This window comes from Podarcis liolepis (assembly GCF_965112155.1).
Source record: "Podarcis liolepis genome assembly, chromosome: 1".
NCBI lineage: Eukaryota > Metazoa > Chordata > Lepidosauria > Squamata > Lacertidae > Podarcis > Podarcis liolepis.
The window spans coordinates 30736131-30751868 of record NC_139554.1 but is presented as its reverse complement, the minus strand read 5'-3'; the positions used below and the strand labels follow the sequence as shown (position 1 = coordinate 30751868).

At 43.0% G+C, this 15738-nt stretch overlaps 1 protein-coding gene across 11 annotated transcripts in view; it reads left to right on the top strand.

The window, feature by feature from the left end:
• GPATCH2L (G-patch domain containing 2 like) overlaps positions 1 to 11631 on the top strand; it is a 36614-nt gene extending 24983 nt beyond the window's left edge. For 5 of the 11 annotated variants that reach the window (XR_014525971.1, XM_083502981.1, XM_083502977.1 and 2 more), the window contains one exon: positions 5211 to 11631. Coding sequence is in view for 9 of the 11 variants with exons in the window: in XM_083502981.1 (XP_083359107.1) it covers positions 5211 to 5281 (71 nt within the window). In the remaining 2 variants the exon portion in view is untranslated. Of the gene's footprint in view, positions 1 to 3008; positions 3254 to 5207 lie in introns of those variants that run through there. The other 6 variants (XR_014525972.1, XM_083502979.1, XM_083502974.1 and 3 more) reach the window with 2 other exon arrangements.
• Positions 11632 to 15738: the final 4107 nt, after the last annotated feature.

Sequence of the window (15738 nt, the reverse complement as noted above, 5' to 3'; positions counted from 1 at the left end):
CTCTTCTGCCTTCTGTGACTAGCAGAGGCAGAATTGGTCATGCAACCAAGTATATGCATGTTAATTTAGCTCATGTAATTTAGTTTGCAGAACTTGGCCTTCCTTTGCACATTAACATCACTGTTTTTAAAAAAAGCAGAGAGTTTACCCCAGCCTTTTCCAACCTAGTGACCTGCGGCTGTGCCGCCTAAAGTTGATGGGAATTGTAGTCCAAACTATCTGGAGGCCAGCAGTTGCAAAGTCTGGTTGACACAGTCCAACTACTAGTAGTGAAGTGTTTGGAAAGCTTAAAGGAAATAGGACATGGATGCTGGCTTCTCCCTTGTGCCAATCTCTTGGTACTTTGCCTAAAGAGCATCTTACTCATTGAGAGAAACTGTTTTGTGCTTTGGGAGTATGCTTTATTTTCTTAAAGCAGAAGAAACAACATTTCTGGATGAGAGAGGAGTATGCTGGTATCCCAAGAAAATGTAGGTTATTGGATTGAAGGCCACCCACACATAAGAATAATCCAATATAATAATAATAATAATAATAATAATAATAATAATAATAATAATAATAATAATAATAATATACCACCCTTCATCCAAAGATCACAGCGCTGTTCACAACTTAAAAATACAAAATGAGAACACAAAATGCATAATAAAACAAAAGCAAACCAATAACTCTCGCCTCCCTAAACACATTTAAAAGGCCATAGAATATTCATCAGCTAAAGGCCTGGTTATAGAGAAATATCTTCACCTGGTCCCTAAAGAAAAAACATTAATTTTAACAAAAAAAGTGAACTTCCGTTGATTAGGAAATGCTTGGACAGAATGAGGTAGCAATTAATCAGCTAATAAGGATTAATTAAATAGAACCAGCTCCTTGTTTTGCCAGCACTGCTGCCTTCTTCATTGCCAGTCTTAATGTTCCCCCCCCATATCTTTTGCCCCTTGATGTTTCCAGTCTCTACACAGCTTTGTGTGTGTTCTGTTCAGGCATGCTTCCTCCACTCTAAATGCACAAAATAAAATGTTGGTGTGGGTGGTCGTAGTAATCTTGCAATGCATATCTACCATAGGGCTGGCCCTACAATTAACTACAGTGAGGTGACTGCCTCAGGCAGCAGATGATGCAGGTGTATATGTAGAGAGGCGACGAACTGTTGAAACACAGAGCTGCATGTGCACCTTGTGTCCTGACACAAGCAAAATGTCTACTCATGGATCTCTCTGCATACGTGAATGTGCACACAGTTCTTAAACAATAGCAAAGAGGAGGAGCAGTCAGTGAGGCAGTGAGTGGAATGAGAAGAGTATTGCTAAACATTTGTCCATAGCAGTTGTCTCAGGAAGGTTTTATGGATCCTGTCTTGCACTAAGAAACCTGAAGTGCAGTGATAGTTGGAATAAATGCAGGATTAGATAGCGACTACTCAGTTGCTATCTGCTGTATTTCTTGGAACAAATTACATACAAATTATCTGGAGCAGACAGCTATTGCAATATTAAATATTCCTTCTGTGTTGTTCCTTTTTGTGAAAATCATTCTCTCTGAGAAGGCAAAAAAGGTAGACCCCTGGTGTGCTCTAATGCTATCTGTCTCAATTTCTCTAGCAACTTTTTTAGTTTTCCAGGTTTCTTTTAATATAGGGGTCCTTAAATTTTATATGGACTTACTAGCCAGCCATATATTGTGGTTGCACTCGCTGAAATTCTCTGTGTGTGCTAGAGAACTCTGGATTTGTGTTGCATGTTGTGCTGAGCTTTGGAGCAGGCAGAAGTGCTGCAAACTGATTTTGTCTTTTCCGAAGCTCAGCACAGCCAAACCCCTGTGCACCAGCATCAGGGTAGGTAGTGTTAAGAAGGGACCACACTGATGGCCAAAGACAGTCATAGGCAAACTCGGCCCTCCAGATGTTTTGGGACTACAACTCCCATCATCCCTAGCTAGCAGGACCAGTGGTCAGGGATGATGGGAATTGTAGTCCCAAAACATCTGGAGGGCTGAGTTTGCTTGTGCCTGGCAAAAGACATGGCCTCAGGCAAGCTGGCAAGTGGCTTGAATTAGATTGATGGTTTTATCGTGCCTTTTTTCAGTCCTAAGGACGTACAAAGTATGAACAATACACTGTTATCATAAGACAAAACAATTTGAAACCAGGTTTGCGCACTGGATGCAACTGGATCCTGAACTGAATTAGGTCGATTTGGGGCAACCTGGGATTTAGCTAGATTGGGTTGAGGCATCTCTGGATCATCCCAGGTCAGCTCAGATCCACCCAGAGCAACCCAGGGCTTTCAGATGGAGGACATTGTCGCAGTGTAGGGTGGAGAGAAAGAGACATATAGGCTGCCTGTGTGTATCTCTTCCCTCCAGCCAGCATGGTTAATGGTTGCATACGATGGGAGTTTGAGCCCAACAGTGTGTGGAAGCTCACAGATTGGCCACCTCTATTTACAGTCAGCTGAGCTAGAAATGGCCCTCTTCTTTATTAGAAAAGAACGCGAGGGGAGAGATGAGAGCCAGTATTCCAAGGAAGCAAGATATCTTTCTGTGTTTTTGTGTGATACATGGGGCATGCACATCTCTGGCCAAAGCTTCTTCTCCCCCTGGCATGCTTTCAGTCAGCACTGACTTGGACATTTCCTCTCTGACTAGCTTGTTGGACTCAATTTTCTTTCACTGTAGCTCTAGCTTCACGTGACGACTTTTTGTGTTGGCAGTGAAAGATTGGTGTGAGTCACCATTCAGGCCCTGGCCTGAGAACGAGGGGGGTTGTACAAGCAAGGATGCCCCATTTGGACTAGACCGTGCCTCCAAAACAGATCTCTGGCTGAGCCCAACAGCTCTCATCTCACTTGTTGACCAGGTCCTGCTTCAGTGAACTCCTTTTATGCAACCCGTGTGCCCCAGAGAGGTGAAGGACACAGCCTGAGCTGGCTCCATCAGTCAGCAGAACAAATGGGCTTGCTCTGCCTAACATCGGGCCATCTCGGATTCCACCTCTTTTATAGAGATGAGTGATGAAGAGAGGCTCGTTCCGCTTTGCCGCTGTATTAATACACATCAGGGGCCAGCTCCCGGCACTAAATCACGCTACTGCATACATCTGTTATCGGACTCCTCACCACCGTGATGAACAAGACTGCAGATAGAGGCTTCCTCATGTCATTCTTTATAGGATTTTCCTAAAAGAATAAATAGCTCAAATCTCTGCCAACACTCTCCCCTGTCATTGTGATGAATTTAGCTTCTTTCTTAAACATGCAGCAACAAATCTTCCTTTGTCGTAGACCCCTCCCCCTCCCCACCTACAGAAAGTTTTGTTGAATTTGACTGAATTTAGATGATGATAGTCAGGCCACTTAAGATGCATCCAGTGGTGGCAACGGAAGCTGCAATCTGGAGGGTTGTTTTTTCTTTTAACCTAATATATATTTAATGGCACCTGTACAAGGTCATGCCCACTTACTCTGGGTGAATCTGTAACTACAATTCCTTGGCAATCCCTAAGAAACGGTTCACACATGAGAACCCTATGTGACCACCTCACGCTTCCAGAGCAGCTGCCATCCCTAAAAATGGGGTTATTATATACACCACTGTTGCCATTCCACCATGGAGACCCTAAGTCACACTTGCACAAGGGCTTTTGCAGTTCCACATGCTCCTGGGGCAGTTGTGTGTGTGGGTCAGATGCCACAAATAGTCCTCAATTGAAAGTATGGTAACGTTCTACCTACTCTATTGCTGGGCAGTGGTTGAGGCTTAGGATATTACGCAGGCTTAATAGCAGGGTATTATAGCAGGCTTATTAGAATTTGATTCTTAACTAGACTTGGAGACCACCCTGCCCCCTCAAAATACCTCCCAAATCTACCTGAGAAACAGTTTTATGTTCCCTTGTTTTAGGCATGTCTCATAGCCTCACAGTTCCCCTTAGCTTTTAAGAATGTGAGCTGCATTTGGACCCTCTTACAGCTGGCCTTGCATTTGCTCATGGTCCAGCTGTCTTCAAGGAGGAGGTGGTTTCATTAGTGGCCTTTTAGGCAACATATTCTTGCTCAATTTATTTCAGTCACTTCAATGGGACGAATAAAAGCATTGCTAGTTTTCTTTCCACCGCTTTCCTGCAGCGTGGGTAGACACTGCAAGGTGTGCTCAAGCTGCTTCCGTGACAAGTGAACGTCATCCATTTTCTTTTGTGCAAGGCTGATTTCTCTTTTAGCAGGAGAGTTTGGCTGCATTTCTGACGAGTTTAAAATGGTGCTTAGACAGGTTCCCACCTTTATCCCTAAAGTTGTTGCTTCCCTTTTTCCACAAGGAAAATGCGTTATTTCTTTCTGCCGACTGCATATTTGTGGCAGATCATGTATTCTATGAAACATGGGTCTTTAGAAGCAGAATAAAAAGTCAAAAGCAAGCAAGTAGATGCAAATTTGTCCAAGCCTGATCGCAGAATTTTGGCTGTTTGGGCAGAGAATTCAAATTTCCGTTTGACGCAGAATAAACACAACCTTGGGTATATTAAACACAGAACAGGGACTATTTATTTTGTCAGGTCACTTCCACAGCTAAGAGCAGAGGTGAGTATCTGGATGTTGCTGGACTACAATTCCCATCATCCCCGACCAATGGCTATGCTGACTGGGACTCATGTGAGCTGTAGTCCAAGAACATCAGGAGAGCCATGGGTTCCCCATTCCTGGGTTAGAGCAAAAGAAAGTCTTAACTGCTGGGAGCTCTCTAGTGCTGAAACCAGGAATGGTTTTCAGAAGCTCTGGAGTTATCCATATCATGCTTTAAATTGGCACTGTTTTCCCTTTCTGCCCACCCCCATGGCACCCTGCAGTCTGCATAAAGAGGAGGGTGCATTGATGATGTTTTTGTGTTTTTATTGTGACTGACCGCCCCTTCCCTCCTCAGCAACACGCTGGCTGCGAGCAAGGCATTTATTGGCAGAGGGTGTGGCTTTCTATATAGCGTTTTGAAATGCAAATAATGAACAAATGAAACAATGCTTGGAATCTACATAGTATTCTAGTCTTTTAGAGTCCTGTAAACCTGGCTGAAAGTAAACGAATAGGATAGGCAGTCATGGCAGTGGAAGCATACGGTGGGGCTTGGCACCTAACATTTGATGTGCAAATTGTACCTTGCTTTGATGTTCCTGTTCATTGTATTTCTCTTCCTTTTTTATTGTGATGTTCCAGCAGCTTTATCCATCCACATAGATACTTCAGACCCAGGCCCGCCTGTGCCACACTCCCAGAGGCACCAGAATTGACTGAACAGGCAGAAGCCATTCATCAGAGACGAGCTGCAGCGCTACTACCCCAGGCAGCTTTCTAAGAAAATGCCACAGGAGATGGTCCTTGACTGCACTAGACGGAGGCAGCTCTTCCTTTGTCAACTAGTTGGGCTTTTTAATATGTTGGACTTTGGAGTACGTCAGAATTTTCCTTCCGGCAATAGCTATCTCTTCAGTGTTAGCATGTGACACACACCTCTGTCAGCATGATATGTTTACCCCACTCATCCTGCAAATCATGTTTGTAAATCTATATAAAAACGCATAATCAGTGTTGGGGGTTTCCATACTTCCAGTGTTCCTGCTATTGCTATGCAAGTATTTGTCGCACACTCTCATTTCTAGCCCCAGAAGCTGCTTGGTGGCATATGCAAAATGGCATTTGGTTATTGCAGGCGCCTGTCTTTGTTGCAAAGCTCTTCATTTCTCAGACACATCTCAGTTGTTAGCAGAGTCCTGTGTTTAATAGAAGAAATTCTATTTGCAGTTCTTTGGGGAAGCTGAGCCTGTGTTGTTTGTAAGCATAAGACCCGAAAAGAAGCCAGCAGTGATCTCTGAGCTAGAGTGGAGGTTAACAGAGGATAAACTGTTTTATCTGAACTGGGTGACTTGAATTTTATATTGGGAACATTTCCAAAAGCAACGTGTTGGTCAGTATTTTGAGGTTTGCTTCCCCCCACTTTAACATAGCATTATTGTTTCAGCTTTTCCTCCTGTATCACTGGGGTATCCTAGTATTGCTTTTAAACTATGGTTCCTTCCTTGCGATCCTCTTTCCTGTGTATCCTACTGCATGAGCCAGTGGAACCATAAATGCAAAAATGGGACTGTCATGTCAGGAAGCTTTCCAATATATAACCTTAAAGCGAATGACAATGAAATGGACTCTACCAACAGTAGCTTTTTCTGTTTTGGAAACTATTACAGTATAAGAATCATTTGAGACAGTAACCTGAACTCCATAAGTTGCTATGAGAATAGCCGTTTAGATGTGTGGTTTCAAAATAGCCTTTGTGGATGACAACCACTTGCTCTGTTGTCTTCAAGCTGGGATGTTTCCTGCAGTATAAAAAAGGAATCTCCCCTTTTGGCAGTATGTCCTCAGAAGCGCATACTGTGTTTTATTCTACATTTCCTGATTACAGTGTACTCACTATGATGTAGATGTGTTATATAGTAGAGAGTGGTGCCTTCTCCCAACAACTCTTTCATTGCTATCCTTTTCCCAGTATAAGTGAACGAGGCTGCAAAATAGTCCCAATTCCTAGATGCCAGCATCAAAATGAGAAGTCCAGATAACCATGTTATTTTTCTAGCACTATTTACATTAGAGCACAGCACATCATCTTCCTCCTCCGATTATTGTCTGGAGCCTCCCTTGTGGGGTTGTTTTATCAAGATGCGCCTCGGTGCGCGCACACAGAGTCAACTATTATATTTTTGATTGGATCCTGTTGGCTTGAACGTATAAGGAGAGGGTGATTTATGCTTGCAGGCTTTCTGTAGGCATTAGGTTGGCCTCTGGAAATGCTGGTCTAGATAGGCCTTTGGTCTGATCCAGCCGGGCTTTTCATATGCTCTTAAGGCCAGAGCAAATGGAATCGGGCTTGCTTTTGTGCATACAGAACCTCTCATGAGAAGCAAATCAGTGTTGTTTCGATGTAGATGAAGGGTTAGCATGTTTCCCTTATTTTTGCCTTACAACTCATAAAACGGAAAGTGTGATACAGGCACAAGAAAATGTTCTTGCTGTACAAAAATGATAGCCCTGGAGACCATTTCTGGTTATGTTAATGAATTTGATCTGGATTTATCAAATAATTCAGAGCAGCTCACGCATGCCTTACTAGAAGAGTCACATTAGTGATGCCTTGCCTGTGTCTGAGCCTTTTGCACCAACCATGTATCCCAGGCACAAGCTCTGATCTTCAAATGCTCTGAGTCCTAAATACTCTGAAATCCTGTGTGAAGAATGCACAAGACAAGGATTTATTTGAATGGATCGGTGAAGTCTTGAGAGACCTTGGAGAGCACCACCATTATAATACATTACATCTGTGTTACTCATGTTACTGTCTCCTGTGCAAAGTCCCATGTAAATGAATGTGAGCTACCATTTTGTTTTTTGTAGCCAATCAGACACACCTATGTTGCACAATAGGCATTAGCCTGTGTCCCAAATATCTTGTAAAGCTTTTTTTGTGTCTAGAGTACGGAATCAGTAGTTGTTGGAGCACAGGTTAAGATGGGGTTCAGATGAAAATATTCAGTAACTGAGTTGCATTAAGTGATGATGAGTTGCACCGTCACCAATTCCTTATTTTGTTTGCACTTAAAACTAGCTTTCCCCATATAACACTTTTTAAATGTAACAAAAACCTGTACCTGGTTGCTTCAAGGTGTCTCAAACGCAGCCCAAACTTGCTAGTGTGTGGCTTTGTTAATGAGCTCTGAGATTTTTATTTCCTTTAAAAGAAATAATTTGTAAGAATGTAAAATGCTTATATTGATGTGTACAGTCACTGCTATACTTAATGGGCCACATACTCAAAATAGGATGATTGTTTAGCATGTGAACCATGTAAGCTGGGCCTTATGAATTCCACACAATAATTTCCACAGAATAAAGGGCAGATTCTTCTTTAAAGGAATGCATATTCTTTTAAGGAGAAGAAGCTCAATTCTGTGACTAAAATACATTTATGCAAGTAATGCATATTGTGCCAAGTTCTGACTGCAATGTGGGATATGGATTTCTTTTTAAAACAAATGTTTTACCAGGTGGAGGAGGTGGCAAGTAACAAAGTAGAAGCAACGAGAGGCAGTAAAAGTGTGAACAGAATCTAGAGGGCATCTGTAACAGCTGCCAAATTATTATTATTATTATTATTATTATTATTATTATTATTAAAATATGATCACACAATTGTGGAACCCACAGGACCCTGTATATAAGTCTTTGAAAAATTACAACCATGTAACAAGTTAAAAGGTTTTCTGTATTACACTGTGGGTTCATTCAGGCATGTTCTCTAGTCCAGGCATGTCCAAAGTCCATTTCGAGCATTCCTGCCCTAGTCCTTCAAATCAGTGTGTAGGATTGATGTGTACTTCAGTACAGTCATACCTCGGGTTGAAGTTGCTTCAGGTTGAGCGTTTTCAGGTTGCACTCCGCGGAACGGAGCACGTTACTTCCGGGTTTTGCCACATGTGCAGACGCTCAAAATGACCCGTTCGCATCCAGAGGTACCACTGTATTTCTTTTTTATTTTAACCTGTATACCGAGCTTGTGACACCCCCCCCCAAATGTAATCAGCTGAACATAGTTGCTCACATTGTGACAATTCATTTGGGAGATACAAGTTACTTTTAACTTATACTGTACGACAAGATCTAATAAGCATAGGCTACTAATTCCCTACAACAACAGCCGCATCAAAGATGAACTAGCCAATTAATTGGGGCTGGATAAATATTGTGAATGGGGACACACATCCAGATGAGCATTGCCATGAGCAATGCGTGGGATAGGCTGATACTGTGTGTATATCTCTCTTGCTAGATCAGGTGCCATTTTTGTTCTTATCTAAAGACGTTTATTTCATGCACAAGGCTTCTAAACTGATGCATGTGTGGAGAACCTGGATAAAGAAGTGTTTCTCCTTCATGACACTAGAATTTGGAGGCATTCAATGAAACTCTTAGAAAATTCCGGACACTAGAGCCAGTGTGGTGTAGTGGTTAAGAGTGGTGGACTTGTAATCTGGTGAACCAGGTTCGCGTCTCCACTCCTCCACATGCAGCTGCTGGGTGACCTTGGGCCAGTCACACTTCTCTGAAGTCTCTCAGCCTCACTCACCTCAGAGTGTTGTGGGGGAGGAAGGGAAAGGAGATTGTTAGCCGCTTTGAGACTCCTTAGGGGAGTGATAAAGTGGGATATCAAATCCAAACTCCTCTTCTTCTACCCCCCTTCCCCCCAAAAGTCTTTGTTCTGTGCAGAATTTATGGAATTTGCTGCCAAGAGTTGTGATGGCCAGTAGTTTATACAGCTTTAGGTGGGATTAGACAAATTCATGGAGTTAAAGTCTTGTCAATGGCTACCAGGCATAATGGTTATATGCAATTTCTGGGATCAGATGCAGTGTGCTGGTGAATATCTGTGGCTCATAAGAGTGGCTTTTCAACAGCTGCCACGTGCATGATGCTCTAAACTTGCTGCATGTGAACAGTCCTATATGCTCTGACTTCTGCATTGGGCTGCAGCATGCGTTGGTTTTGCTACCACAAGCAGTGTTTGCCAATGGCATGTGGATAAACCCACAAGGAGAAGCAGTATCTAAAGCAGCTTGCCGCATAGGGCAACTGCCCTGTGCATATAGCTTCACGCAGCTCACACATGGCAAGAGGAGCATCAGAAACACTCCCTAATATCCCTCACCCTCAACATTGCAGCCTGGCATTGCAGATCTAGGAGCCAAATGCACATAATAGGCTGCTTTCAGTTGTAACTGGATGTTTGCGCTTATCTTTGGCACTTTAGCATTAAACTGGAAGCAATGCTGCAAAAATCTCCATGCTGACCTATTGTATCTGTATAGTGCAAATGGGGAAGGGGCCAGCCCAGGCTGAAAATTTTGTCTAGAGTAATGGAGCTGGATGCATATCATGTTTGGGCCAAATACCATTGACAAGCCCCATGCAGAGCTACTTAGCCAGGGCCTACTTTCTGGCCTAGCCACACTGCTCTGCATATGTCATGTTGCCAAGCATTTATCTTTTAAACAACAGCTTCATGCCTGGGAGAGGCAACCAGTTAGTTGCCTTTGTAACCAAATTCCTGAAAAGGAACATAAAAACATTCTTTACAATTGAAAGGTGTGGGTGGGAACTTTCTGTCCACCTATTTTCCTCCCCCATTTGTTTTCTACAGCAGAACTTTAATTTTCACATTTCCTTAGACACATTGATTTGTGATGCCAAATGCAGTTGTCCGGTGAACTCATGGGGACTCTGTTTTGCAGGCACTGTACTACGGTTGGACTTTGTGTTCCTTTTGCAGTATTTGGTGAATGCTTATTTTAATCTGTATGTAATATGTCGGTCATATCACAATTTGAGATGCCCAAGGCTTTGCATCAATTCATGTAGCATTTCTGATTTCAGAGAGGAAGAGCTTAGAATAAGTGCTTGCATTGAGGCCTGTTTCTCATGGAGGTGGCAAAACCTGAGACTGAGCTGTAGTGCTACAGACTCAGATGGAGGCGCTCAGGATTGAATGCTTTCTTCATGCCAAAAATGTTCTCTCCATGTAAAAATTAATAACCATGTACATTTGGGGAGAAGAAAAACTGGATTGCATCTGGCGCAGGGTGACAAAGATAGTAAGGGGCCTTGGGATCAAGTCCTACATCTAAAGGTTGAAGGTGCTGAGTATTTTTAGCATGGAAAAGAGGCAATGTGAATGCTACCTTGAAACATTGAAGATAGATATAAATGATGGAGCACATTTGTTTTCTGTTGCCCCAGAAGGTAGTACCTAAACAAACAGGTTCAAATGATAGGAAGGGGGAATTTGACTAAAATTTAGGAAGAACTTCAACTTACCCATCTGTAGAACAGACTGCTTTGGAAGGTGGTAGATTCTCCATTACATTTCCAATATGAAGTTGCTTAGTTACCTGTTGGGAATGCTGTAGCCATGAATTTCCTACGTCCTGTACGGGGGTAGGAGGAGATGCCCTTTTAAGGTACGTTCCTCTTCCTGTGAATTGACTGGGCTAAAGCCCTTGTTGACAAGTAAAAGGATTTCTTTTGTGAGGAGAATTCATCGTGTAGGCATTCTGCAGTCTGGAGCAGTAAATTCCAGTGACATGTTTTCCATCTTACATAGAACTTGGCCTCTATGTGTGAGGGTTTATTGTTATGTAGGGTTTATTCTAAGTTTGCTCACTTCCCTTTTATTTCTTTTAACTCCATGGAGCTGCTCATATGAGTAAGCTCTGGAAACTTGCTAAAGGACAACTATTCTGAGCAGGAACATGTCCTGTCTTCAAATGATTGGGCATCCTTGTGCCAGTTTTGTAATATAGCAGGCACTTCCCTTCTACAGAAGTTCTACTCCCTGCAATCTCTATAAGGCTTCTTGACTACACACAAGTCACTTGTGGATGAATCAAGGTTTTGGCAAGTCTTTCATTCTCAAGGCCTTTGCAAACGCCTTTTGGGGCAAGTGACATGCTATGTTGTGCTTCTGGAATTTATTTTAGAAAATGCTGTTTAGAGAGCAGCTTGCATAATATGTTAAATAAAGATCTCCTGCTAACCACGACATGCGTTCTTTTTAATTGTTGGCAAGTCTCCATCCAGATGTCAAATTCCCCTAGTGCTCAGTCTGAGCATGGTGTGAAAGAGGCATCTCCAACACAATAGTTTGGCACTACAGGAGCTGTATGGATGATCCGTACAGGAATTGGTATGGTCTGTGCAGATTAAGCTAGGGTTGCCATAAGTATGGAATTTTTTGGACATAGACAGTATTTGGCCCTTGTAAACAGCATCAGGGTGGAAATCGCCGAAAGCTCAACAGCTTTGGGCAAAAAACTCAACTTGTGTCCAGATGTTCACTTTTTGAAATATGGCAACCCTAATTAAGGATGATGGGTGCTAATCAGAAAAGCCTGCATAGTGAATTTGAGGCTGATGGAATGACTGCTCACATTCTCTACACAGATTATGGTATACAGTGCTAAGATGTTTATACATTTTAGGTTATAAACAAGTACTTCCTGTACTTTTTTGTTCTTCTGTATTCCTAACATCCCAATGAGGTAAGTCAATCTTCCTGCACGGTGGAACTCAGGCTGGGACATTGTGGAAAGAGATTGCTTGTTTGCTTGCAGTATGGTTACATATTTTGTAAGATTTTATTCTCGCACTGCTTCAGGTCAGAATTTTACAGAGTACAGCGCAAAAACTTATTCATACATAATGATGGTTTCCCAACAAACCATGGCTGCCTCCTTCCTTCTTTCCTATGCCTAAACACAAAGCTTGGCTTTGTTAAACCACAGTTTCACGTGATGTCCCAACTCAGTATCTGATTTGAACAATCTCTGCAAAGGTATCAGAAGAAGTGTGTATGCACATGAAAGCTTATACCCAGAACAAACTTAGTTGGTCCCTAAGGAGCTACTGGACATTTTTTTAATTTTTTTATTTATTTCAACTGCATCAGACCATCAAGGCTACCTACCTAACTCTGCAAACTATGACACTGAATTAGGTGAAACCAGCTTTGCAGTTTTAGCAAACCACAAATTAATGAATTAGAATGAAAGAGGGGAACGGAGTTGGGCTCATGTCTGAACAGACTGTGTGAAGTAATATACTTCTGAAACATCACATACTCTAAAAATTCAGCACATTGCCATGTTTCCATGAATAGCAAAGCAATTGAGCATCTTATTTTAGATGCCAGAAGGACAGGAAGGTTTATATAGGTTTTGCCTCTTGACACTGATCTGCTGAACGTAATTGAAGATGGGCTCACTGTGTTCACCTTGAGATTATTTTTATTTGTTACTGTGCCCTTCCCCCCTATTTTTTTTTTTTTTGTCTTTCATGGCATTTGAGAAGTTAGTTACATGGTAATAGTAATATGCACTGACAAGACTTGTATAAGACAAAAAATGGACTTTACCTTCTTACTCTGAGACAGCATTTAATGTCATAAGAGGAACATGAATGAAATGAGGAACTGCTTGTCTATTGTTAAAAGGTTTTAACATTCAGTCTGCTACTGGTGGGAAAGAAATGCAGGAACATAAAAAGGATAGTGCAGAGGGCCGTTGCTCAGTGGAAGAGTGCGTATTTTGGGTGCAAGAGGCCCCAGATTTGATCCCCGACATTTGCGGATAGCGCTGAGAATGTTTCCTGCCTGGAATCCTGGAGAGTTGCTGCCAAGTCAGGGTTGGCAGTACCAGTGCTCTGACTATGTACAGGACAGCTTCTGATGTCCCCTACGAAACAATTGAGAACTGTTTTTAACTGATGAATTTCGTATTATTAACAACTGGACCCTCTAAGCAATTCTAGTATGCAACCTTCATTCACATCAACCTGGCTGTTGGGAAAGCCCTATTGATTGGAGCAGTGGGAAGGGCATATACAGTGGTACCTCTGGTTACGTACTTAATTCGTTCCAGAGGTCCGTTCTTAACCTGAAACTGTTCTTAAGCTGAAGCACCACTTTAGCTAATGGGGCCTCCTACTGCCACCACGCGATTTCTGTTCTCATCCTGAAGGAACGTTCTTAACCCGAGGTACTATTTCTGGGTTAGCGGAGTCTGTAACCTGAAGCGTATGTAACCTGAAGCGTATGTAACCCGAGGTACCACTGTAATAGCTGTGCTTGGTGGATATATATTTTGCCTGCAAATATTTCTGATTTCCCCTTTTTAATATGGATTCTATTAGTGAAGCCTTACCTGTGTCTGAATCATTGACAGCTACCATGCACCTCAGATAATCTTAAGTGGGCACATTTGCACTTGAGTTAATCAGGTTTCAGTCACCTGTCCTGGATAACTAGACTTCACATCTCGATGGGATGGAAACATCTTGACTCTGGTTGCCCTTGCAACTTAATGAATGAGTGCACATGGACCCACAAGGTGAGGGCACTGTCCAATTTCTAGATTGTCAGTGTTGTTGAATAGTGCTGACATCAAAAGCCATGGGCAGCAGACCACCACCCTACACTGGCCCCTGACATATGCAGAATTGTTTCAGAACATTGTAGGAAATTTAGATGGTGGGTGAATCAGTTGCCTGTTGAAGGTCACACTGCTGCCACCATCACCGCTCAATAATCCCAGTGGGATTCACAGGCAGGAAGCAGCCGACCAGATGGCTTTTTTTTTTTTGGCCAAGGGCTTCAAACCTGGAGCCAGACCTCTTTCTGAATGTGTTGTCACTTGTAGCTGTTTTGTAATAAGCACAGCTGGCCATTGGGAGATGACATGCTGAAAGACAGGGCAACTCTTCAGGGCTGCTTGCTAGCATATGTTCCTGCAGAAGCCAGGGCAGGACTGACTACTGCAAAACACATGAGTGCATCATGCAGCAGCTAGAGTCAGGAAGGGCTTGGTGTGAGAATAAAGATGAAATATGCCAGTGTCCCAATATTTTTCGTTTGTGAAATGTTGCTGCGTATGGCCTAGCAGTGAAAACCTGTGGCTCTTGAAATCGCAGCCAAAACCAAGATTCCTGAGCAATACATGCCATATTGGCTCTAGTGATGGAATGCAGCAGGTCGTAAGTGTGAATTAGGAAAAGGGTTTGAAAGTGTGGCCGAAGCACTGATTTAACAGCATTGTGCTATTGACAGCTGTGTGTTCAATCCCTTTCCTATTGATCCCTAATACGGAATTCACCTCTTTCTCAGCTGCCATATGTATAGCTGGAGGCTGCTTGCTTCTGACTACCAGTTGCTGGAAATGGCAGGAGGGGAGAGTGCGCTTGGGCCCTGCTTATGGGCTTCCCACAGGTATCTGGTTGACCTATTAATAAGGCATTTTCATCCAGGTATCCATGGTGAAATCAGGATCTATTTCCTAGACAGTTCACTCCCCATTTAGTGTGTAGGAATTTTCTGACCCATGTGCAGACAATGAATTGCTGGACCCATGTCAGATGGCTGCTTCTTGGAGATGCTGCACTCCACAGCAAGAAGGGCAGAGCCTGAGAGGTCTAGTCATGTTCAGGGAGTGTAAAAGGGCTCCGCGAAGACTGAGCTCCTAATGGATCAAGCTGTCTGCTCCCTGGGCCCTGTCCAAGGTCCTGAAACTCTTTCCATGAACTTCCCTTATTCCCGGGAACTCTAATCTTGACTGAACTCTACTTTTCTGCAGATTGCTTGCTAGATTTCACCCCCGTGAACTGCTTGTGGGAACCGGAGACGAGCTCCTGGCAGTTGCCAATGGATGCAGATTCTCCACAAGAGGATCATGAACCCATGTGGCAGATCTCTCCAGATGCTGTAGCATGGAACTCTAGCTGTTTGGGACAGCCTCCTTGTGGCAAGTGTTAACAGGCACACCACCCCTGCGTTCCTTGCTATGCGGAAGATGGATCAGAATATGCTTCATCTAAAGCAACGTTTCCCAAACTTGTGTCTCCAGCTGTTTTTTTAACAACAACTCCCATCATCCCCAGCTAACGGGACCAGTGGTCAGGGATGATGGGAACTGTAGTCTAAAAACAGCTGGAGACCCAAGTTTGGGAAACGCTGATCTAGAGAGTCAGTGTGTTATTGTGTTTGAATGTCGGATTAGGACCAGGAAGACTAGGGTTCAAATTCCCATGTGGCCACAAAGTTCACTGGGTGACCTTGGGCCAGTCGCTGCCTCTCAGCCTAACCTACAGAGATTAA